This window comes from Cydia amplana, chromosome 2 (genome assembly GCF_948474715.1).
Source record: "Cydia amplana chromosome 2, ilCydAmpl1.1, whole genome shotgun sequence".
Lineage (NCBI taxonomy): Eukaryota > Metazoa > Arthropoda > Insecta > Lepidoptera > Tortricidae > Cydia > Cydia amplana.
The window spans coordinates 14,616,661-14,641,022 of record NC_086070.1 but is presented as its reverse complement, the minus strand read 5'-3'; the positions used below and the strand labels follow the sequence as shown (position 1 = coordinate 14,641,022).

The 24,362-nt window shown below is 40.6% G+C and overlaps 1 protein-coding gene across 1 annotated transcript; it reads right to left on the bottom strand.

The window, feature by feature from the left end:
• Positions 1 to 976: 976 nt before the first annotated feature.
• On the bottom strand, positions 977 to 23,399 carry LOC134658728 (structural maintenance of chromosomes protein 5-like). Its single transcript, XM_063514380.1, has 21 exons — positions 23,240 to 23,399; positions 23,000 to 23,141; positions 21,595 to 21,783; positions 20,008 to 20,228; positions 19,033 to 19,279; positions 17,856 to 18,060; positions 16,852 to 16,999; positions 15,683 to 15,824; positions 14,676 to 14,893; positions 13,841 to 14,004; positions 13,444 to 13,573; positions 11,995 to 12,130; positions 11,398 to 11,492; positions 10,056 to 10,167; positions 9,718 to 9,801; positions 9,416 to 9,640; positions 5,423 to 5,532; positions 4,377 to 4,494; positions 3,607 to 3,764; positions 2,210 to 2,327; positions 977 to 1,184 (listed from the first exon to the last, which is right to left on the bottom strand). Exons 1-21 carry the CDS (start codon positions 23,308 to 23,310, stop codon positions 1,047 to 1,049), a joined length of 3,171 nt encoding a protein of 1,056 aa, XP_063370450.1. The 5' UTR covers positions 23,311 to 23,399; the 3' UTR covers positions 977 to 1,046.
• Between the last annotated feature and the right edge of the window lie 963 nt (positions 23,400 to 24,362).

The following is a 24,362-nucleotide window of genomic DNA, read 5'->3' as shown; positions in this document are numbered from 1 at the left end:
GAACTTTTCCAAGTTTTTGAAACTTTCCGCAACACCACAGCTGTATTAGCACATTTTAAACAATCTATGACACTGCCTGTTCCAAACACTGCCTTTAAAATGAAATATAATTTAAGCACAATATTTAAATTGTGCGCGTTAAACACCAATATATCATCACAATATGCTATCCTTGCCTAAAGGGTGCTTATGCTCCATGTGCATAAGTACTCTTCTCTGATTGAAAGCCACATATAACGTACATACAGACACAACAACAACGTCAACAACACAACAGACAGACAATACAAGTAGCTCACTCAAGAAATTCACAATTTACCACCGAATTTTGCGAACAAAAGTCAAAACAAAGACATAGCTTTTACAAAGTTAAAACATATGGGGCATTATCTATGAAAAGGGACCTTTTGTCGATGACGCTTACGCCGCTCAGCGTCGCGCGGCATTGTATTTATATCGGAGCATCGTTAATAATGGCGTACCTAAGCGCCATCGACAATAAGGTGTCGATATTCTACAGGTTGCACTTCGGGAATGTGCTCAAGATCTACACGAGCTTATTCCACCGTCCCCATTCTACCATCGGACTTTTAGACGCACGGCCGGTTTCCATCCTTACTTGGTAGATATTCCACCAATTCGCACGAAGCGCTTTGCTTCCTCGTTTCTTATACGCACTGCCAAGGAATGGAATTCCTTGCCGGCGTCTATATTTCCGAGCTCATATAACCCGGCAACCTTCAAATCAAGGGTGAACAGGCACCTTCTGGGCAGACTCGCTCCATCGTAGGCCACGTCTTCGCCTCGGCTAGTCTGTGGCCATGAGTAAGCCCATTTATAATACATATAATATAAAAAAAGGTCTCTTTTCATAGATAACGTCACATATACCTATTCGCCCTGTTATGTTCAATCTTTGATTATACGATGTCATTAAATGACTATATCAAATGAGGTCCGATTGGTTGTACTCAAATTGAATTCGGTACACAAGGCTATTATAACCTCCGTTTAAAACTAACTTAACACATGTAGGTACCTATTAACTAGCTATTCGTCGGTCTGTAGGATTTGGCGTTATTTAAGAAGTCCTGGTAATTCCACTGGTTGTAGTTCATAATTTGCTTGCCGTTCATTATGGTGTGGACCATTATCTTTGGATTGTATTCCAAATTAGTCAGAAGCTGAAAAGAAATGTAATTAATGGATATTAAATTTAACACTAATAAAGTTCTGGGTTGATCAACACCTTTATTGTCGTTATTCTGTCCCTTCAGCCACGCGATAATAATAGCATAGTTTATTAGAATTTAGATGGAATGTACTACTAATATGCTATGTAGAGGATTCATTATTACTTACACCTGCCATAAAAATTTAAGTTTGGTTATTTTAACCACCATAAAACCCGAGTTTTACGATTGACCTAGGATACCATAAACCATGGCAACGAGTGACAAGAAAAGGTTAATTCACCCTTATGTATATATGTATTTATTTAAATAAGGTATATACTACTCAGTAACTGGTAAAGGTAAAGTCGAGAGGGGATTACATTAGCATAGCTTAGCTTACCCTAGTTTTATGGTAGATTGTGTGTAACACATACTGTGAAAATTGCGACAGTGATATTGTCGAAGCATAAATGCATGGCTCATTTATTTTATGTGTCAACTCTTTATAGATTACTACTTTCCTAGGCCAGACGTGTCTCACTCCGCGATTTCGTCGCTTTGCTACAGGTAGCTAAAAGTACATCCGTTCGGCCCCAATTTTGGGGAAAGCCATAAGCCGCGCGTGGCGCTGTCGCCACCTAGCGGCCATATCTGTGCTGATCGTAACAGACGCGTTTGGTTAGAGAGTGAGTCTTCTGTACTTAGTACTATTATTTATTCTGTGCCTAGGCGGTTAACAGACATATTTATTAATCTGTGCTCGAGTACATGTGTTAATCGCAGATCGCAGTACTCTTGAATGAATGAATGAATGAATGAACGTTTATTCACAAGAACATATGGTACAGTACAGTGGATGTTATAAATTTACAATGTTGGCCCTTAATATGTTCTGCCATAAAGCATGTGAAAATTGTTTTTCCATGACATGACAAAGCCATGTATGTGAACATTAATTGCGTGCATGCAATATCTTAAGTACTAAGCATATTATGCTAGTGTTAGGGTAGTAGTCTTGTTAGGGTAGTACTCACTTTAGGCGTCAACAAGAAATACTGGGCATTATCGCACTCGGTTGTGACTTTGACGAGCAGGTGGAACATCTTGCGCTCGTTTATCGGGTCCATTCCCTGGTTTATTTCATCCACGCATCTGTAACAAGACGACTATGTAAATTCTACCTAAGTCATTGACATAGATATCTAGGGACTGGCTTTACGGGGAATAATAATGAGGCATGACAGGGGCCAGTACAGCGGTGTGAAATCGCTACAACGCGATTGGTTGATGAGTTCGCATCACGCGCGCGATTGGTTGACGAGTTCGCATTACGCGCGCTATTGGTCGCAACTAGTTGCGTTAGACTGCACGATTGGCTGGAATTCGTGGGTAGCACCGCTGAACTAGTACGATGTTTAGTGCCCCATTATCCCGTCCTTAGATACGTCAATGATCTAAGTGTTTTTTTTTTTCAGATTAAATAGTCAGTCAGAAATGCGGTAAACATACCACAATCAGAGTAACACAGTCGTCACACGGGAAATGTGACATTAGTTTGGTCGCACATTGGTTATGAATTGCGGAAGCGTACAAACAAACATAACATTACAGGTACTAGTAGTTGCGCGCACGGGATAATTTTATCTTCTCTCGCCTGCTGTATCGTCAGCTATACGGGAGTTATTCAGACAACCAACAACGGACCGAGACAGAGATGCCGTAGTTGTAGAGTCAAACCAAGCTAACTCTGCATTGCAATGACTAAGTGTGGAATGTTATTATTAATATCAAATGTCTATGAAAGTATGACGTTTATAATGAGTACTAGCGACCCGACCCGGCTTCGCACGGGTTAACAAGTTACACATAAACCTTCCTCTTGAATCACTCTATTAAAAAAAAAACGCATCAAAATCTGTTGCGTAGTTTTAAAGATCTAAGCAAACAGATAAACAGCGCGAAGCGACTTTGTTTAATACTATGTAGTGATAATGACACTCTCCCTCACATTGTTCTGTTCAAGTGGGTACAAAGTTAGGTACGGAGTCTAATCTTACCGGAACGGCACGGTGGTGAGCCGCTGCAGCGACATGAGGTACATGGCGGTGGACAGCGCACGCTCGCCGTCCGACTGCGCGTGTCGCGTCAGCTGCTGCAGTTGTTCCGACGTCCGGAAACGGACCAGGATTGAAATGCCGTACTTGTAGTCATTGCTCTCGTGATCTGAAAGAAAGACTGTCTTACCGGAACGGCACGGTGGTGAGCCGCTGTAGCGACATGAGGTACATGGCGGTGGACAGCGCGCGCTCGCCGCCCGACTGCGCGTGTCGCGTCAGCTGCTGCAGTTGTTCAGACGTCCGGAAACGGACCATGATAGAAATGCCGTACTCGTAGTCATTGCTCTCGTGATCTGAAAGAAAGACTGTCTTACCGGAACGGCACGGTGGTGAGCCGCTGCAGCGACATGAGGTACATGGCGGTGGACAGCGCGCGCTCGCCGCCCGACTGCGCGTGTCGCGTCAGCTGCTGCAGTTGTTCAGACGTCCGGAAACGGACCAGGATTGAAATGCCGTACTTGTCGTAGTCCTCCTGGAAAATTATTGGTACTAGTTCAATGAAGCTGATATCTTAAAGAAATCATATTAGAGAAAAAGCGATTTGTATAGTTTTCTCGTTCACAATTATTAGGTATAGCTGGTCAGCAGATCTTGTCAGTAGAAGGCGGCAAATTTGAAAAATGTAGGCGCGAAGGGATATCGTCCCATAGAAAATTAATTTCGCGCCTTTTTTTACTGACAAGATTTGCTTGACCAGCTATACATTAGGTACACTAGTGAACTGGGACTAAATTGATTTTTTGGTCATGACAACACCTGAGCAACTTAATTACTTCTTTTTCAAATAGGCTTTAAAAGGGTCTAGTAATCAGTTATGAATAGTTTGTGAAAGGACTCTCATTTCAAACATAGACAGATAGAATCATACTATCTTTGTCTTACACTAGTACTAGCACCCATTAGAAAAAGATGAGTTTTTTTTTGTTCTTATTTACTGACAAATTGGTTTGAACAACTATAAAACAATAGTTAAAATGCAAGGATAAATAAATCGTCATCGCGAGTTTCGCTCAGGGTGTCCCTCAGTACTCAGGGTTCCATTTTAGATAGTATATATGACCGGAAACATAGTTGTAGCACTTACATCACTTCCAGAATTGTCGAGTTTGATTTCACCGGCACAACCCAGCTTGGCGAACATTTCTCCAAAGCTTTTGTCTATATCCCGCAGTAAGTTTTCCAATGGAGGCAGCCATTTCGCTCTGTAATTAATAACTTCGTACTGTTTGTGTGTGTCCAAATGTCTCACTATCATCACTAGCCTTTATAAATCCCACTGCTCAGCACAGGATTCTTCTCAAAAGAGCAACAATTAATATTCACGCTAATCCAGTTCAATAATCAATTCAATTAGCTTTCAAGGTCTGTCCCAGTTATAATTTGTGTCGAATTTAAAGCGTAGGACCCATGGACTGGGGATGGTGTCGGAATAAGGGCTCATTTATACGGTGCATGAACTCGCAATACTCGCATGCGAATTTCATTACATTGCGTCATTTGATCGGTCGGCTGAATTGATGTAACCTCAATGGTCCGCAATGTAACTAAAATCGTATACGAGTTCGCGTGCCGTCTAAATGAGCCCTAAAGCTATATAGAGCATAGACACAGAATAACTAATAGTACTACCGTACAGAAAATTCACTCCTTCACAAAAGTCAGGTTTAGGTATAAAAATACACCTATATCGCCGCCTGCAAGCAAAATTTAAACTTATAACCGCGCACGAACCGTGAATCTCCTTTGCGCGCCGCAGTTTTATGACCGAGCTGTGAGTGTCGGCACGGGGTTATCACTTGACAAGTTTTTATACCTATACCCACTGATTTATTGTTTTTAAGATAAATATGTAGGAATTACAAACGTTGATTATGTAAACATACATTTTTTATCCGAAGATAGCATGTCTGATTCTCGCGGAAGTAAGTTTCGAAGCCATTGTGTATTTTCAACTTTGCGCGAGCGCTACGTAACACGACTATCGTGCGCGCCGAGCGGCAGCCCACTGCTATACCCCTGTCCGATGGGCGCGCCGGCCAAATGTACCTAAACTGCGGAGTGACACCCCCCTGGCATAGAGAAGATAAGTTTGTTCTAGGTGTTCTGCATCAAATACATAATTGATCATACCTTATAGCATTCATTTTGCTTTCAAGATCCTTGTGAACGTCACTGTTGCTGCTGACGTCGGTCTTTAATTTCGCTATTTCTTTTTCCCTTATCTCATATTCTTTGATCACCTGTAACAAAGATGCTTTTTATTTATATGACATAGAAAGATATAGCTCCATTCCAGCTTGGGCGAAATTGCTTTCATATGTCTGTCCAGCTGTTCTCCTTTATATACTCAATTCCGCAACCAACTCTCGTGAAATTTAGTAAACAGGTACTACTTCCAAAATTATCAGGATTTTTTGTCGATTCCGTTTAGAAACCCTGACTCATATGGTAGATTGCCGTTACCTGTTCGTCTCCCTTGTCCATACAATCCATCCTTGTTTGTAGCTCGTAGCAGTGCTCCTGAAGTTTATCCAGCTCGGCCGGCAACTCTTCAAACTGCTCCTAGAAACCCTGACTCATATGGTAGATTGCCGTTACCTGTTCATCTCCCTTGTCCATACAATCCATCCTTGTTTGTAGTTCGTAGCAGTGCTCCTGAAGTCTATCCAGCTCGGCCGGCAACTCTTCAAACTGCTCCTAGAATCCCTGACTCATATGGTAGATTGCCGTTACCTGTTCATCTCCCTTGTCCATACAATCCATCCTTGTTTGTAGTTCGTAGCAGTGCTCCTGAAGTCTATCCAGCTCGGCCGGCAACTCTTCAAACTGCTCCTAGAATCCCTGACTCATATGGTAGATTGCCGTTACCTGTTCATCTCCCTTGTCCATACAGTCCATCCTTGTTTGTAGCTCGTAGCAGTGCTCCTGCAGTCTATCCAGCTCGGCCGGCAACTCTTCAAACTGCTCCTAAAAACCCTGACTCATATGGTAGATTGCCGTTACCTGTTCGTCTCCCTTGTCCATACAATCCATCCTTGTTTGTAGCTCGTAGCAGTGTTCCTGTAGTTTATCCAGCTCGGCCGGCAACTCTTCAAACTGCTCCTAGAAACCCTGACTCATATGGTAGATTGCTATTACCTGTTCATCTCCCTTGTCTATACAGTCCATCCTTGTTTGTAGTTCGTAACAGTGCTCCTGAAGTTTATCCAGCTCGGCCGGCAACTCTTCAAACTGCTCCTAGAAACCCTGACTCATATGGTAGATTGCGGTTACCTGTTCATCTCCCTTGTCCATTCAATCCATCCTTATTTGTAGCTCGTAGCAGTGCTCCTGTAGTTTATCCAGCTCGGCCGGCAACTCTTCAAACTGCTCCTAGAAACCCTGACTCATATGGTAGACTGCCGTTACCTGTTCATCTCCCTTGTCCATACAATCCATCCTTGTTTGTAGCTCGTAGCAGTGCTCCTGAAGTTTATCCAGCTCTGCCGGCAACAGTTCAAACTGCTCCTAGAAACCCTGACTCATATGGTAGATTGCCGTTACCTGTTCGTCTCCCTTGTCCATACAGTCCATCCTTGTTTGTAGCTCGTAGCAGTGCTCCTGTAGTTTATGCAGATCGGCCGGCAACAGTTCAAACTGCTCCTAGAAACCCTGACTCATATGGTAGATTGCTTTTACCTGTTCATCTCCCTTGTCCATATTACAATCCATCCTTGTTTGTAGCTCGTAGCAGTGTTCCTGTAGTTTATCCAGCTCGGCCGGCAACTCTTCAAACTGCTCCTAGAAACCCTGACTCATATGGTAGACTGCCGTTACCTGTTCATCTCCCTTGTCCATACAGTCCATCCTTGTTTGTAGCTCGTAGCAGTGCTCCTGAAGTTTATCCAGCTCTGCCGGCAACAGTTCAAACTGCTCCTAGAAACCCTGACTCATATGGTAGATTGCCGTTACCTGTTCGTCTCCCTTGTCCATACAGTCCATCCTTGTTTGTAGCTCGTAGCAGTGCTCCTGTAGTTTATGCAGATCGGCCGGCAACAGTTCAAACTGCTCCTAGAAACCCTGACTCATATGGTAGATTGCTTTTACCTGTTCATCTCCCTTGTCCATATTACAATCCATCCTTGTTTGTAGCTCGTAGCAGTGTTCCTGTAGTTTATCCAGCTCGGCCGGCAACTCTTCAAACTGCTCCTAGAAACCCTGACTCATATGGTAGATTGCCGTTACCTGTTCGTCTCCCTTGTCCATTCAATCCATCCTTATTTGTAGCTCGTAGCAGTGCTCCTGTAGTTTATCCAGCTCGGCCGGCAACTCTTCAAACTGCTCCTAGAAACCCTGACTCATATGGTAGACTGCCGTTACCTGTTCATCTCCCTTGTCCATACAGTCCATCCTTGTTTGTAGCTCGTAGCAGTGCTCCTGAAGTTTATCCAGCTCTGCCGGCAACAGTTCAAACTGCTCCTAGAAACCCTGACTCATATGGTAGATTGCCGTTACCTGTTCGTCTCCCTTGTCCATACAGTCCATCCTTGTTTGTAGCTCGTAGCAGTGCTCCTGTAGTTTATGCAGATCGGCCGGCAACAGTTCAAACTGCTCCTAGAAACCCTGACTCATATGGTAGATTGCTTTTACCTGTTCATCTCCCTTGTCCATATTACAATCCATCCTTGTTTGTAGCTCGTAGCAGTGTTCCTGTAGTTTATCCAGCTCGGCCGGCAACTCTTCAAACTGCTCCTAGAAACCCTGACTCATATGGTAGACTGCCGTTACCTGTTCATCTCCCTTGTCCATACAGTCCATCCTTGTTTGTAGCTCGTAGCAGTGCTCCTGAAGTTTATCCAGCTCTGCCGGCAACAGTTCAAACTGCTCCTAGAAACCCTGACTCATATGGTAGATTGCCGTTACCTGTTCGTCTCCCTTGTCCATACAGTCCATCCTTGTTTGTAGCTCGTAGCAGTGCTCCTGTAGTTTATGCAGATCGGCCGGCAACAGTTCAAACTGCTCCTAGAAACCCTGACTCATATGGTAGATTGCTTTTACCTGTTCATCTCCCTTGTCCATATTACAATCCATCCTTGTTTGTAGCTCGTAGCAGTGTTCCTGTAGTTTATCCAGCTCGGCCGGCAACTCTTCAAACTGCTCCTAGAAACCCTGACTCATATGGTAGATTGCCGTTACCTGTTCGTCTCCCTTGTCCATACAGTCCATCCTTGTTTGTAGTTCGTAGCAGTGCTCCTGTAGTTTATGCAGCTCGGCCGGCAACAGTTCAAACTGCTCCTAGAAACCCTGACTCATATGGTAGATTGTTGTTACCTGTTCATCTCCCTTGTCCATACAGTCCATTCTTGTTTGTAGTTCGTAGCAGTGCTCCTGTAGTTTATCCAGCTCGGCCGGCAACTCTTCAAACTGCTCCTAGAAACCCTGACTCATATGGTAGACTGCCGTTACCTGTTCATCTCCCTTGTCCATACAGTCCATCCTTGTTTGTAGCTCGTAGCAGTGCTCCTGAAGTTTATCCAGCTCTGCCGGCAACAGTTCAAACTGCTCCTAGAAACCCTGACTCATATGGTAGATTGCCGTTACCTGTTCGTCTCCCTTGTCCATACAGTCCATCCTTGTTTGTAGCTCGTAGCAGTGCTCCTGTAGTTTATGCAGCTCGGCCGGCAACAGTTCAAACTGCTCCTAGAAACCCTGACTCATATGGTAGATTGTTGTTACCTGTTCATCTCCCTTGTCCATACAGTCCATTCTTGTTTGTAGTTCGTAGCAGTGCTCCTGTAGTTTATGCAGCTCGGCCGGCAACAGTTCAAACTGCTCCTAGAAACCCTGACTCATATGGTAGATTGCTTTTACCTGTTCATCTCCCTTGTCCATATTACAATCCATCCTTGTTTGTAGCTCGTAGCAGTGTTCCTGTAGTTTATCCAGCTCGGCCGGCAACTCTTCAAACTGCTCCTAGAAACCCTGACTCATATGGTAGATTGCCGTTACCTGTTCGTCTCCCTTGTCCATACAGTCCATCCTTGTTTGTAGTTCGTAGCAGTGCTCCTGAAGTTTATCCAGCTCGGCCGGCAACTCTTCAAACTGCTCCTAGAAACCCTGACTCATATGGTAGATTGCCGTTACCTGTTCGTCTCCCTTGTCCATACAGTCCATCCTTGTTTGTAGCTCGTAGCAGTGCTCCTGAAGTTTATCCAGCTCGGCCGGCAACTCTTCAAACTGCTCCTTGAAGGGGAAGCTTGGATGCTGCGGCAAGAGCTCGCTGTGGCACGCTTTCTTTGCCTCTTTCAGTTTAGCGTGAGCTTTAGTATTCGTTTGCTTGTAGCGTGCTTCCATGTCTTCTAATGTATGCTGCGGATATTTATTTTGTCAGTAATGCACACTTATGTAATATTAATATACATCATGCTTATGGATAAGTTATATACCTTTGCCTCTCGTATTGCTATTTGAAGTTCCCTTAATTCTGATTCCTGTCTTTCTGTCGCCTTTCGACTGATGTCTAATTTTACCTAAAAAAAAAGATACATTACTTTCTTAAAAATACGGTTAAATCCAAAAGATAACAAGACATTAGTATTGCAGCTGTTTGCTTCCATATCATTAGGTATGGTTGGAGAAAGTATATTATATTTCCTAGTCGTTTTTTAGAGTATCGCATTCAACAAGGAAACCTAGTTTCGCCAAGTTCATGTGTCTGTCCATCCATCGGCGTCCGCATTGTTAATTCAGTGTTTTACGAATGTTACTTTTGTAAATACAGTACCTTCCACATTTCTCCATTGAGTAATTTATCCTGCAGTTTTTTCATAATGCCTGCTAGTTCCTGGTGCATCTTGCACTGCTTCTTCACGACGCTCCTCTGTTCCCGTCTACATCTGTAAATAATATTTCATTAGTCCTTCAACTTCCACTTCCAAGGGTCAATATTAGCCAGCCAAAAAACGACCTTGTAGTTTTAAATTTAAGAGTGAATTTTGACCCGATGTTGAATGGATGGAAAACGAGGAGAGTCAATGCAATGACGCACGTCTGGGGGCCGATTATTGAATTTCAACCGCTCCTTCTGTGTGGCTTCCTTCAATATATCTCCACTACTAGGCATTTATAGTACATTATTGTCGAGGTTCGGAAGTAGCTACTTGCTGGCTGAGGATTCGTTTTAAACGGACGACCTTGGGAGTCCGTTTTAATTGAATCCGAAGCCAGCAAGTAGCCTTCCAGCCGAGTCATATATAGTGCTTTTCTCAAAAATGATGCAAGAAACAGTAATATTTTACAGAAGCAACGTTCAAATTTTCACAGAATAAAGTAAAACCTTTAAAAAGATTTGCTTTGCCGCCTTTTTAAAAAAAAAAGTGTATTTTTCTGCTGAAAATACGCCAACCTATTTGAGACACCTAAATAGCCGCGGTACCATAATAAGTACTGATCATCTGTTTGGCTGTTTAATGGACCTATACCTTCATTTGATATGGCCATTTCAACTTGGCGTATTTTCAGCAGAAAAATACACTTCTATTATTTTAAAGGCGGCAAAGCAAATCTTTTTAATGGTTTTACTTTTTTCTGTGAAAATTAGAACGTTGATTCTGTAAAATATTTCTATTTCTTGCACCATTTTTGAGAAAAGCACTATCGCACACTCGGCTCGGCTGGAAGGCTACTTGCTGGCTTCGGATTTAACTCCCAAGGTCGTCCGTTTAAAACGAATCCTCAGCCAGCAAGTAGTTACTTCAGATCCTCGACAATAATGTACTATTAAATTCTAATAGAATTGAAAACTTCTATTGCTCGTACATATTTCAAACATATCAATTCGCCATTTTCCACAGATTTACCGAGTGACGAAATCGATATTTTATAATAGGGCATATTGTACAACCTGAACTGATTTAAGTGACTTTTAAATTATAGCAAAGTAAATCACTACATAGTATAAAACAAAGTTTCCCGCTGTCTGTCTGTATGTATGCTTAGATATTTAAAACTACGCAACGGATTTTGATGCGGTTCTTTTTAATAGATAGAGTAATTCAAGAGGAAGGTTTATGTATAATTTGTTAACCCGTGTAAAGCCGGGGCGGGTCGTAATAATATAAACATACTTCTCTCTTTCTTCCTGCAGATTGAAAGTTGGTTCATTTTCAATATCTTGGACCTTTTTCTCTTGAAGACGTATCTGTATACCGAGCGATCTCAGCTAGAACATTAAAAGTTTTACCGTGAGTTAGCTAGTACAATTGTTTTAGTACTAATCAGTTGATTCTCCAGAAAAGTTGCACTATATTACACTCAAGTTCACAAAAAAAAATGAATTATTTAATGCAATATCAATAGGGAGTATTTATGCAATGTTTGGCCACCAGAGTGCAGCACTAGTGACTTAAATATACCATAGAGTAACTTATACATACTGTACCTTAAACTGTTTTTTGACAAGTTTTCACAGACAATCAAATATGACATTGATACATCAAGGCGGTTTGTTTACCGGGAAACGCTAAATCGAAACTCAGCTGTCTGCCTCTTTATCGCTCGAATATGCAAGTGATAGACAGGTTAGATAACAAAATTTCGACTCTCGTTTGCGGTAGACCCTTAGATTGTGACTTGTTGTGGGAGTGGCGCCCCCTACGCAGACTTTCGCGTAATATTCCCTATTCACGAAATTCATTCATTTACTGAATCGTTTTAATGTTTACCTTCTCAGCGTTTCCGGTGATCCTTTTTCTCTGCATGTTCAGGTCGTTCAGTCTGACTTCTAGATTTGTTACTTTGTTTTGGAGATCTTGCATTTTCGCTTTCATGTTTTTCGCCTTATTCTCAAGTTCTGAAAGCCTGAAAACGAAAAAAGCATAAACACAATGTAGGTTCGAAATGGCTTCTTGGTTAGATTTAGGTTCCAGGGAAGCATCCATTATTAACCCTTTAACAGCCATAGTCTGATATATAAGACATTATTACATATCCACCTCATTTCGCCACAGTCTGATAAATAAGACAAAGATCTGAATTGGTTTTTACAGCACCAGCCAACCTTACTCTGCGTAGTACAATTACTGTCGGTGGCGACACGAGCACGCTCGATCAAAAATTGCTGGCGGTTAAAAGGTTAATAAATTGCTTTGCCGTTATTATGCTTATAAACATATTAATGATATTGATTACAATAACAAGGAAAAAAAAATATTAAAAAAGGAAGTGTTTTAAAATATGAATTGTTGTCCACTCACGATGCCGTTAGGTACATTCGACGTCAAAGATAATAAGTTTAAATTTTTCGCGTTATTACAAAGGAGTAAGGTACAAGTGTGTTAGACTGTAAGCTTATTTGTGAATAAAATTGAATAAATAAATAAATAAGTGTAAACATATCTTTGACGTCGACTGTACATGTTTAGGAACTAAAAAGATTACATACAAACCCCTGTACCAGAAACAATTGACTCTCAAAGACATGGATGGCGCGTTAACAGTGCATTCTCACGGAGCCGCATATTTTGTACCGCTGTGGTCGATGGATCTCGGCAGCCAGCTATACCCGTATTCAGAGTTGGGCATTAATCGATTAACTTTGTATTCGAATAATTATTCTAATAAAAAAGTTAATCGTCAAATTTTAATCGCGATTAATTTAGTCGACCTAACATACGATTGAAATTTAATTAATCTGCATATTAATCGAATAAATTTTCGATTAAATCTCGATTGAAAGTTGAGAGTAGGTCATTTTTGTACGTAAAAAAAAGATACCTTGCGTGCAGTGCAGATGGCAGCCAAACACTCGAGATGGGTGTTGATTTATCGGTTTAAGGGAGTGCCGGTTTCGAAAATGATGACAGTTTTGGAATCCAACATGTCTGCCGTGCACTTTGACATAAAAGTCGTCATGGGTGTCGTTTTATAGGTTTCAGGGAGTGCAGAATTCGAAAATGATGACCATTTTGGAATCCAAAATGTCTGCCGTGCACTTTGACATAAAAGTCGTTATGGGTGTCGTTTTATAGGTTTCAGGGAGTCCAGAATTCGAAAATGATGACAGTTTTGGAATCCAACATGTCTGCCTTGCACTTTGACATAAAAGTCGTCATGGGTGTCGTTTTATAGGTTTCAGGGAGTGCAGAATTGAACGGGCCGTATTGTATACTCACTTAGTTTTGTGGTTGTCGAGCTCTTCCTTGTCGACTGTGTTGGCTAAAAGTCTCGCGGGCCCTATCTCCACCGTCGAACTCGACTTCGCCCCGCTGTAGCGCGACACGCTGATGTTGATGCGATGATTTTCTAAAAAACAAGTATCGGATCAAATTGACAAGCGTAATCTGAAATGTTACGTCATACATTTGTATAAAAAGAGTTGTTATCAAACATTTTTCAATACATGCTGAGTCATGAATGTAGTTTTGTAGTTACTTAGTGTTCGCTAGGAAATATCACTGTTCACTGTCACAATTTTAGCTCCAAAAATGCTACCCAATGTTAACGAGTATGAATTGTGCCGAATTAAGCAAATTAAGTCCACATTAAATAAAAATAAATAAAGGAACTCACCAGTAAAGAAAGATTTAATGTTGGCAGGCACTCTGGAGCAATTTTTGAAGGTGTGGTCATTTCCTATGGGTATGTTTTGTATATTGTAATTGCCACACAGGTACCGCAAGATGGGATCGGGCGCCGTAATAGTATCCAGAAGATACGTGTGGAAACCGAGATAGCTAAAAAATAGAAAAATAAATCTTGTCATAACCAAAGCAGTACTAATTTGTAGCATTACATATCTTTTACTTCACCAAGGTTCCACCTACTCGAAGCCGACTGTTGTTTCATGCTCAAAATGCCTAAAAATGGTTCTAGGTAATGTTAAATGTGAACAGTTGGCAATCCCGTTACAACCAAATATATGCCAAACAACGGTATTTAGATTAGTCATTAATTAATATGGTATCGACCAGGGATGTTGCGAATATCCGCATCCGCAACCGCGGAACTTCCGCATTATTTTCAACAGGAACAGGTCGGTACAGGAACGTCTTAGCATCGGCGTAAGTGCTAGACTGCTAGGTAATTTAGTCATTAGTCAAAAAAAAACTATTAGAAATGAGCAGTCAAGCGTGAGTGGGACTTAATGTACGGAACCCTTGGAACGCAAGTCCGACTCGCACTTGGCCGGTTTTTTTAAATGAAAATTACTAAAATGTAATATTTGACGTTTTTTATGTACCTATCTTGACATCCGCATCCACATCCGCGGATGTAAGCCTTTAAAAATCCGCATCCGCGGATGTCAAAAAATCTGCATCCGCAACATCCCTGATACCGACGAGACATTCAATCTTGCATACGTAGTGTAGTGTTTGCCCATAAAACGTGTTTTCAATGTTCTCACCTGAGCTGTCCTATGTCCCTCTGCTGCGCCTGGTAGTGTGCGAGCGTCGGGTACCCCTCGCTGCTGACGGCGTTCACGGTCCGCAGACCGTGCTCCATCCGCACGATGTTCGTGAACTGGTTCATGTCCTGGCTGCATTCGAACGTGAACGCGAACAGATCGCGAGAAGCCACTTTGGCCTCGAGGTACCGAGCGAATTTCGGATCCGTGAAGTTTATCTAGGAATAAAGTTTGTTTGAGAACATGTCATACCCACTGACAATCCAACATCTAGACTGAGCTTAGGCCAATTCTTTCATGAAACCGATGCTGCCAAAAATACGGGGGTGCGGGGGGACGAGGTGAGCGAATCCCGTGCCGTGATTGGTCTGTTCAAAGACGCGGACCAATCACGGCACGGGATTGACTTGAAGATGGAGTAACGCTACCGTATGTGTGGCAGAGGGGTAGCGCGACTATGCTATGTCTAGAGGTTGGATTGTCTGTGGTCATACCCAAATAGTCAATATCTATTTCCAAATGATTTATGATAAACTGGATGAGGCAAATACAAAGTTAATTTATTAAATATTTTTCATTAATTCACATTGATCAACTGAATACTATTGAACAGTTCACAAAGATGTTGAAGAAGATGGCGTTTTCGGGCGCCATGTTTTGTGATAACTGACTTGTCATATTTTATTTTTAACAAGCAGAAACGTCTGCGAACGATGCTATTAAGCTTAAAATAAATTTAAAATTGGAAAAATTACTGTTTTGGGTGAAACTTGAACTCACAGCCTCCAGAGGCCGACCACTAATTACTACACTTTTAAATTTGTCATATTTTGTCTTAGGGCGTCCGCTAGCTGGTGGTCCAAAGCCGGGCGCCTCCAGGGCTCTCGCACCAAAAGACTCGGGCGATTTTACCTACAATATCCGCGCGCGGCAGCTAGCGGACGCCCTGAGACTAAAGAAAACACATCTGTCAAAAAATACAATAAATAAATATTTTTTTGACACACCTCAAGTATCATAGGTTCATAAACTTTCTTCTTGAACATGGCCCGGTTTTCGCGCAGCCACATCACCGCTTTGTATGTGTGCTCGCTGGAGAGTTTCAGCACTTCGAGGCGTTCTTCGTCCACGTTCTCTAGCCTGCGGATTCTGAAAACAAATATTTTAAGCCATTACCTATGGCCAGTGTTGTGTTGTGAATAATGCTTATTTTTAGGCTTAAAGACTCGAGCCTTCAAGTCTCGTAACTCTCGTAAGTCTTGAAGACTCGACTATATTGGAGAATTATATTTATTTATTTTACGCGTATGGATGTAAGAAATCGTCTTTGCCGCCTTTGAGGCGTTAAGCCATGAGAGTGTTAAGGGGTTCGAGTCTTTAAGCCTCGAAATGAGCGTTATTCACAACACTACCTACGGCGCATATGTACAGTCAGCTGCAGATATTAATGACCCCCCCTATGGAAATTTATTTGTTACCTTTACAAGTAACAAGAGCAAATCTATTTGAAAATATGTAGATATATTATCATAACCAAAGCAGATGTAGACACCTTAAATAAAAATAAATTAAATTTTAATAAAAAGTTGTAATGTAGCAGTTTATTCATCGATGTTACTCGCATCCAGTGTGCAACGAACTTTACCTAGTTAGACATATGCCTTAACCTTTTAACCGCCAGCAATTTTTAGGGTTCCGTACCCAAAGAGTAAAACGGGACCCTATTATACCGTGATAGCTAGACAGTTGAAATTTTCACAGATGATGTATTTCTGTTGCCGCTATAACAACAAATACTAAAAACAGAATAAAATAGATATTCAAGTGGGGCTCCCATACAACAAACGTGATTTTTGACCGAAGTTAAGCAACGTCGGGCGGGGTCAGTACTTGGATGGGTGACCGTTTTTATAGAGAATGGTATGGAACCCTTCGTGTGCGAGTCCGACTCGCACTTGGCCGGTTTTTTGATCGAGCGTGCTTGTGTCGCCACCGACAGTAATTGTACCACGCAGAGTAAGGTTGGCATAGTTACGGGAGTTATAAATGTGCTGTAAATACCAAATCAGATCTTTTGTCTTATTTATCAGACTGTGACGAAATGAGCTGGATATGTAATGTCTTATATATCAGACTCTCGCGGTTAAAGGGTTAAGAAATGATTGCAGTATCTTACTTATTCTGATGTTGTCGTATGAAGGGCGTGACGTTACTTTCAAGCTGAAACTGTATTTCCATATTTTGTTTCTTGATCCCATCTATGCTCGCGTTTTCCTTCGCAATCTTCTTGTGTAGTTGTGCTAACTCCATTTTGACGGCATCCTCTGTAAGTCAGTAATATATAATAAATTGTTGACTATCTAAAAAAAACAACGGGTTGCACTCTGGGAGTGCCGACAGAAGTGAAACCTCAATGACTAGTCCAAAATATCTGCAGCACTATGTATAATTGACCCATCCTCCTTTCTATTGAAAAAGTTTAGTTCCGAAATTGCTAGTCAGTGAGCATGTTTAAAATTCGAAATTCAAATTTGTAGCGTTAATTGTTTAAAATTCGAATAGAAATTGTAAAGTTACCTTGTCGACCTCGCATCTAAATATTCATCATATTTTGAGAATGATATGGTCATGATATTTTGAGTTTTATTCACCAGTACTAGAGTTCACTTTTATTAGCGATTTCATCAAGATGTAGCTTTATTGGATTATATTTGAGTGATATAAAGTTAGAATGTAAATGTGAGATCCTCGTATTTCAGCCCGTACAAGATTAGAACCTTTTTCATGTAATGTTATTGAGTTTTTCTTTACTGATTTAAATGCCATTTAAATGAGTGGCCATCTAAACCTTACGGTCACGTAATCGCCTTACTTACTGTCTCGAGTTATCATTTTTTCCCCACCTCAAAAAGTGCCCAGCGCCGCTAAAGAAGTTTTCACTTCAAAAAAGGCTCAAGGGCCAATTTTCGTACAAATTTTGGTCGTACAGCTTTTTCTACTGGATAATTAAGTCCCGAGTACCGAGTTATTTTTATGTTTTGTTTAATAAAGTTGAAATAAATAATTGCTTTGCCAGACTAGTACAAACAGCAACACTCCTAACTGTACATCGGTGGACCTTATTACAAACGACATAAGGTACACCGATGTACAGTTAACAGTGTGGGCGATGGTACATACCGTTAATGTCCTCGTCAAACTTCCTCTTGTCCGTAATCAACTTATCCAATAAAGCTCTGGCCTCGGCCAACTCTCTCTCTTTATTCTTATGACGCTCAACTTTCTCCATCAGAGTAGAGTATTTATCTCTCAAAGTGAACTCTTGCGCTTTCACTGCCTCTATTGTTTCCTTCAACCTGTCTTTTAGAACACGGACTTCTCGAGCCTGAAAATTAATCATTTCTACAACCAACTGATAACCAAAATATGCGACTTTGCAGCGCTCCTCGAATAATCAGCGGAATTGAACGGAAGTTCAACCTGCAATAATGTTACTCTTTGAAGGCCACAAAAATATGTGACACGCTCTTATGGCTCTACAAATAAGATCGTGTCAGAAATTTTTGCGGCCTTCGTTGTGTGATTTTGCAGGTGTCTGTTCATGTACAGACAATATAGACAATATCTCAGTCTAAACGTTGAATAAAATATTAGATGGAATTGAGACCCACTTCGATATACATAAATCAACTTTCGTTCAATAGATGGCGCTGCGGAACTCGAACCCGAAAGTCTCGTCTACGGGTGGTATTCCACCTGTCCAATTTCTTTGTCCAATGTGTATTTGCGTCTCAAATTTTGCTTAGTGAGAGAGTGAGAGGCAATGCACATTCGACAACGAAATTGGGCAGGTGGAATACCAACGTAAGGGCCGATCAAATTGGATGGAAATGAGACCTACTTAGTGACGGCATCTGGCAATGAGCTGAATATTGGAGAAACGCGATTTTGTATAGACATTGTCGGCATTCTTGTTTGATTCGTCCATGATATATATAATAATATAAGTACTTATTTAGTGTAAGTGTAGAAATTATCTGTCAATCACAAAACAAAAGTACAAACATTCTAGGGCTGCACACTTGCCCTGTAAAAATAATAGATTATCAATATTTAATCATAATATCTGGGAGACCGAGCTTTGCTCGGAAAACATATAAAAACTCAAAAATGCGCGTTTTCCCAGAGATACAACCTAGCTAGATCGATTTTTCACCCCCGAAAACCCCCATATAGCAAGTTTCATCGAAATCGTTAGAGCCGTTCCCGAGATCCCCGAAATATATATAGGTACATATAAATATATAAATAAATATACAAGAATTGCTCGTTTAAAGGTATTAGATTAAATACTAACTGCATTCAACTTCTGTTGTTCCAGTTTGCCAATTCCACTTTTAACTTTGTTGAAAGCCTTTTCCAAAGGTTCCAACTTCTTTGAATGTATTTCCACCAGCTTGAGGGCCTTTTCTTTGTCGCCTTTGTACTCATTCACCTTCTCACGCAACTCCTGGTACTCTATCCAGTACTTTTTTCGCTCGCACATCAATATTTCCTGCTCTATTTCTTTACGTTGTTGCATGGCGTCGATAATTATTTTCAATCTAGAAATAATAACAGTGTCTTATAGAATATGTATTTATATTAATTAAAGCATTTCTATAGTTTTTACTACAGATTATTTCATTACAGAACCTCTCCTTTTTAAAAGTTGGTTTATATGTGGCCACCTCTAAAACGAGTCGATAACACCTATTTTAATTGGCTCTGTATCTGTATATTCTACGCTATGGTGGAATACAAAACATAGGTATAACACAAATGGCTAGTCATAAACTCATAATCATTCCCTCTATCGGGTAAAACTTCCAATAAGGGTGGGCGCCTGAAGACGGAGATTCCGGCTCCCAGCATGTGTCATTAATTTACAATATGTACGTTATTTTTAATTTATTAAATTACGTTATTCAGTTTTATTAGGAAGAGATAAACTGGTATCGTTGGACTGATATTTCCGGTTCTATGTGATTGTAGAATGCATACCCTTGCATAATAGATAATTAAATGTCGGTTTAAACCAAAGAGTTATTGATTTTAGTTTAGAAGAATGAGATATACAGTCTAAGAATAAATCGTGTCCCCGAGTTTTACAGCGGAACTAAATGGCGCTATACTGCGCCATAAAAGTTGTGATAACAGAATTGTCAAATTTCACAATTAGAGTTACTGCATAATGGACCGACTTAAAATTTCTTCTTAGACACTTTACACCCCTTCTACTATTAATAACACTTTAGTTTACGTACAGTATGTAGTTTTAATATGTGTTTACCTCTCGTTCTGTCGTATTTTTTCCTCCAGCAGTTGCGCGTTGTTCAGCAGTCTCGTTGACAGCCCCCGCTGCTCAGCTCTGGTCCTAATCAGTTCGTCCAACTGTTCAACGCTCGTGTGCCCGCCCACCGCCGCCAGAGTACTGCGCAGGAGCTCTTGAGCGTTCATCTTGGAGAAGTCCTGTACCCGGTCTTGCGGGAGCAGTTGGCAGAGGTTGTCCACCTAATGATAATGTTAAACTCAACAGTAGTTTACCTTCTCATGGGCAATGAGGAGGCTGACCGAGCAGCAAAACTTGCAATAACCGACGGTATTCCGTTGCGTTGTCTCCCAGTGCACAGCGAAGTATTAGGTAAAGCTAGGGTTAGTTGCAGACAAATTTGGAAGGAATACTTTGATGAGTGCTCGCTTACTAAAGGAATTTGGTACAGAACAATTCAATGTCAGCCCCCCCAGGTCCCATGGTTTGACAAAAAACTAAGTAGGAAACAGATAGTGTCACTCCTTAGGCTTCGTTCCGGGCACATTCCATCAAACAAATTCAAGCACCTGATGAGACTTGCTGCAACACCAAACTGCTCTGAGTGCGATAAAATAGAAGACGTCCACCATGTGTTGATGGAATGTGTCCGCAACGAGGCGCTGAGGAGTGACATGACATTCATCAAAACTACCAACTTAGGGAGTTGCAACGTCGTCCTGGCATCGCCTCTATCGGACGAGGCCAGGATGATGTGAACCTGTACTTAAAATAATGTAGTGGTGTAAGTAATTCTACACTACTACATTATTACTTTATCTCACTACAGGGGTGACATAGTCACTGTGTGACAAAACCCCTTTAAAAATTAAGATTAAAAAAAAAAACAGTAGTTTGGGGCAGGAAATTAGTATTAGATACAAGCAAACAATCAAGCCTGGTGAATCCCGTACAAAGATTAATTTATTCCTTATCACTATAAATGAGGTCACCACAGTCGTGAGTCAAGACCCATATATGTATATGTATATTTAGTATGTTACCCTTTGATTCTATGACAACGCGAGCAATAGCAACGTTTGCAGAGGTCTTTCAAGTTGGCCTCATAGTAAGTAGAGGCCAAAAATATATGATACTAAGACCTAAATAACAGTAATATATCAGGGCATCCTACACAGATTAACCTAGCCCCAAACTAAGCAAAGCTTGTTGGGTACTCGGCGACAATATACATACCTATGTACCTGTTTATAGATAAACACATAGTTACATACATAGATAACATATCTAACTTAGGAACAAAATATTTTCAATAAATACTCAAATAAATGCCCCTACGGAATTCCAACCCGGGACTTCATACTTCAAAGTGGAGTAACAACTGCCTAGGACATAGGACTACCTATTACAACGATCAAGAACAAAACTTTGTATTAAGGCCGCGGACTGGCCGCTAGCATGCAGCGCGAACCACCGCTCCGACGCCCTGTTCCGCGCCGCGTGCGTCCAGTCCGCGGCCTAAAGATTGCCGAATTTGGATAAATAGTGCTAAACCGCTTTGATTTAATAGTCCATCAAAATGTGATATGTAAATATGAAATAAAATACCTGAATATTCATAGTAGAAATGAGCTCCTGAACCTGCTTCTCCCTGACAGACTTGTGGTTGATCTTCCATATGCTTGCATCTTGGAGGTTGAAGATGCGAGTGATTATGACATTTGGTTCATTGGCCTCACGGTGCAGCTCTATCTCTATGGTGGCCTCCTGGCATCCACTTCGGACATATTCTGAAATCTGAAAAATTAAAATAAATGTGACAACATTATGTTTGTCTGGCATATTTAATATTAACTATCTGGAGAAAGAAAGGTCTGATACACATACTAGCTTTAGCCCTATAAAACCTTACCTATTTTCTATTTGCAGATCATTAAATAGGTAGAGTCATGTAAGGATTACATTACATAGGAGTACACTTCAAAATCTAATCATTTCATATTGCACTTGATAAACAAATGCATTTAACAAGATAATAAAATAGGTATGTATATCTATTGAAGCACTTCACAAAATTGGCTACAATTCATACCTATATACAACATGAATTTTCTGCATATTTTGGACATAGCAGCAGCACTTCCTTTTATGTGGCTTATTTCTGGTTTGACATGGATATAATGGGCACTAAATATTTTGATATGATGCAAAACAGACATAAGCAAAATGAGACAAAGTATTATTCCTGCCATTTATTACTGACTTAATAAATACAGTATCATAAAAATGTTGTCTATTTGCAAATGTTTGCATCTATTGCTATCAAAGCAGATAACTTTTTGACATCATTATGAATCACAGTTTAATGAAACATTAAATAAAACAAAGTGGTTAGAATATAACCTTGAAATTAATTTAGGCAATATTAAGTGAAGGCAGCTTCGTGCCACCTACACACATTTGTCAGCTTTTTTACATATAATATTGTAAAGAAAGTGATGCAGTCACATTTACCGAAACACATTGGCCAAGTGATTACTACAATTGACGTTATTTAGAGTCAAAACATTCAAGTAGTAACAAGTATTAGATTTTTTGGTGCCATTCTTGACCTGTTTTGCTGCAGCCCACAAGCCCCATGCCGCCTACTAAGTCTCTATAAGTGGCTGTCCAAGCAATACTTGTATCTTGCATCCTATGTGCAAATTAATTTTGTGACCCGGACCCCATAGCTAAGATTGCTGTAGCCCATGTAATAAATGGTTGTGTATGTTGTATGTCTGACATATTTACTAATTGATTGAATAAACGTAATTTGTTTAAACAGACGAACACAGCAGGCAGCAGACACGCCCAGGTACATTAACTGAATAATTAGCAAACATGAAAATAAATCTCTCGTACTTTGGTTGAGAGTTGAGACCATCACACAGTATGTAGCAATCCCTTTTACAAATGGTAGTTAGAACGTTTTATAGCATCATTAAATGTTAACGAAGGGTTAGATTTTTACCTTCTTTGCCCTTCCAATGACGCTGGTTTTCCCGCAAAGTCCCAGAATAATGGCACAAACAAACGTCGATTTTCCGGTTCCATTTGGACCAATTATCAAATTTAGAGACGGGCCCGGGAACAACTCGACTTCTTTATACGTCCTGAAAATATGATATTTTAGTCAGACAAAGCGCTCACAACGGCACATTGCTTATAAACATGGAAATGGCGCGTAAATTTTTATGTAAACTACACTTACACGAAGTTTTGTAAAGCTATTCTGTAAATGGAGCCGGCTTTAGCGGCCTTGTTCTTGGCGTTTTTAGGCATATTTCACTGTTTAAGTAGCATTATATAAATACCAAAGCTCGGGAATCCTATGAAATCAATCCACTCAAACAAATTTCTGAGAACTCGTAAAAAATGACTTGCTTGACAGTTAGAGTTATGTTGCCAGCAAAACAATAAATTAACGTTTCGTATCAAGATTCAGTTTCCTTAACGTTTATTATTATGTAAGGGATGTGTCAGACAAGTCGTGTTCTGCGAGTAACCTGTAACCATTAAGACCCCGTAGGTTTGTGTTTTTCTCTCACTCTCACTGAGCGTAAGCGTGAGCGAGATGAATGTGCGTGCTCGGGACCTCGTTGAATTTTAATTTGTTGTGCCTAAATTAAAAAAAAAGAAAAAAGTAATCACTACAGTACAGTATAGGGACAGCTTATGCCTGCGAGAGGTCTAACACATAGCCTGTGCCTCAGTCGTCTCCCGCTCGTGTTTGAGTTAATACATCTATAATTAAGTACTCACTACATTTCATATTCCCACTCCCAGATCCCCTAAATACAGTTATCACTTACAACCCTTCTGGTGTTGCGGGTGTCCATGGGCGGCGGTAATCGCTTACCTCTAGGTGATCCGTCTGCTCGTTTGCCTCCTAAATCATTAAAAAAACTAAATTCCCTCAAAAAAAATTGCGCATTCTTAGAAGCAATTTTCATATGGCTTATTATTAACCGGGCAACTAAAATATTAAACAGGAACTTTCATTGGGCATATAATAATATAATTTGGCTGTGCATTAATATTTTAGCGCCAAAAAATATATATTAGAATCAAATATAAGCATCATATTATTAAAAAAACTGGCAGCAAAATCAAGCCACCCAAAAAAATTATAGGGAACTTAAAGTGATAGGTTTCCATCTAAAATAATAAATTGGCAACTAATATTGCGATCATAAAATTTAGTTGTCATCTACATAGTTGTTCACTTGGTATGTACGAACACTCTATTCTATGCCTTATAAATCTATGGTTATAAGGCATAGGTGTTCGTACATACCAAGTAAAGCCATTCCAAGTGCGACGTCACGTCGCAC

What these genes read in the sequence shown, in the direction of transcription:
- LOC134658728 (XM_063514380.1), bottom strand. Translation starts at nt 23,310, where the DNA reads ATGCCTAAAAACGCCAAGAACAAGGCCGCTAAAGCCGGCTCCATTTAC. An exon ending in AGGGACATAGGACAGCTCAG is followed by an intron (nt 14,005 to 14,675) that starts GTGAGAACATTG and finishes TCTATTTTTTAG; the next exon opens with CTATCTCGGTTTCCACACGT. An exon ending in TGGACAAGGGAGACGAACAG is followed by an intron (nt 5,533 to 9,415) that starts GTAACGGCAATC and finishes TCTTTGTTACAG; the next exon opens with GTGATCAAAGAATATGAGAT.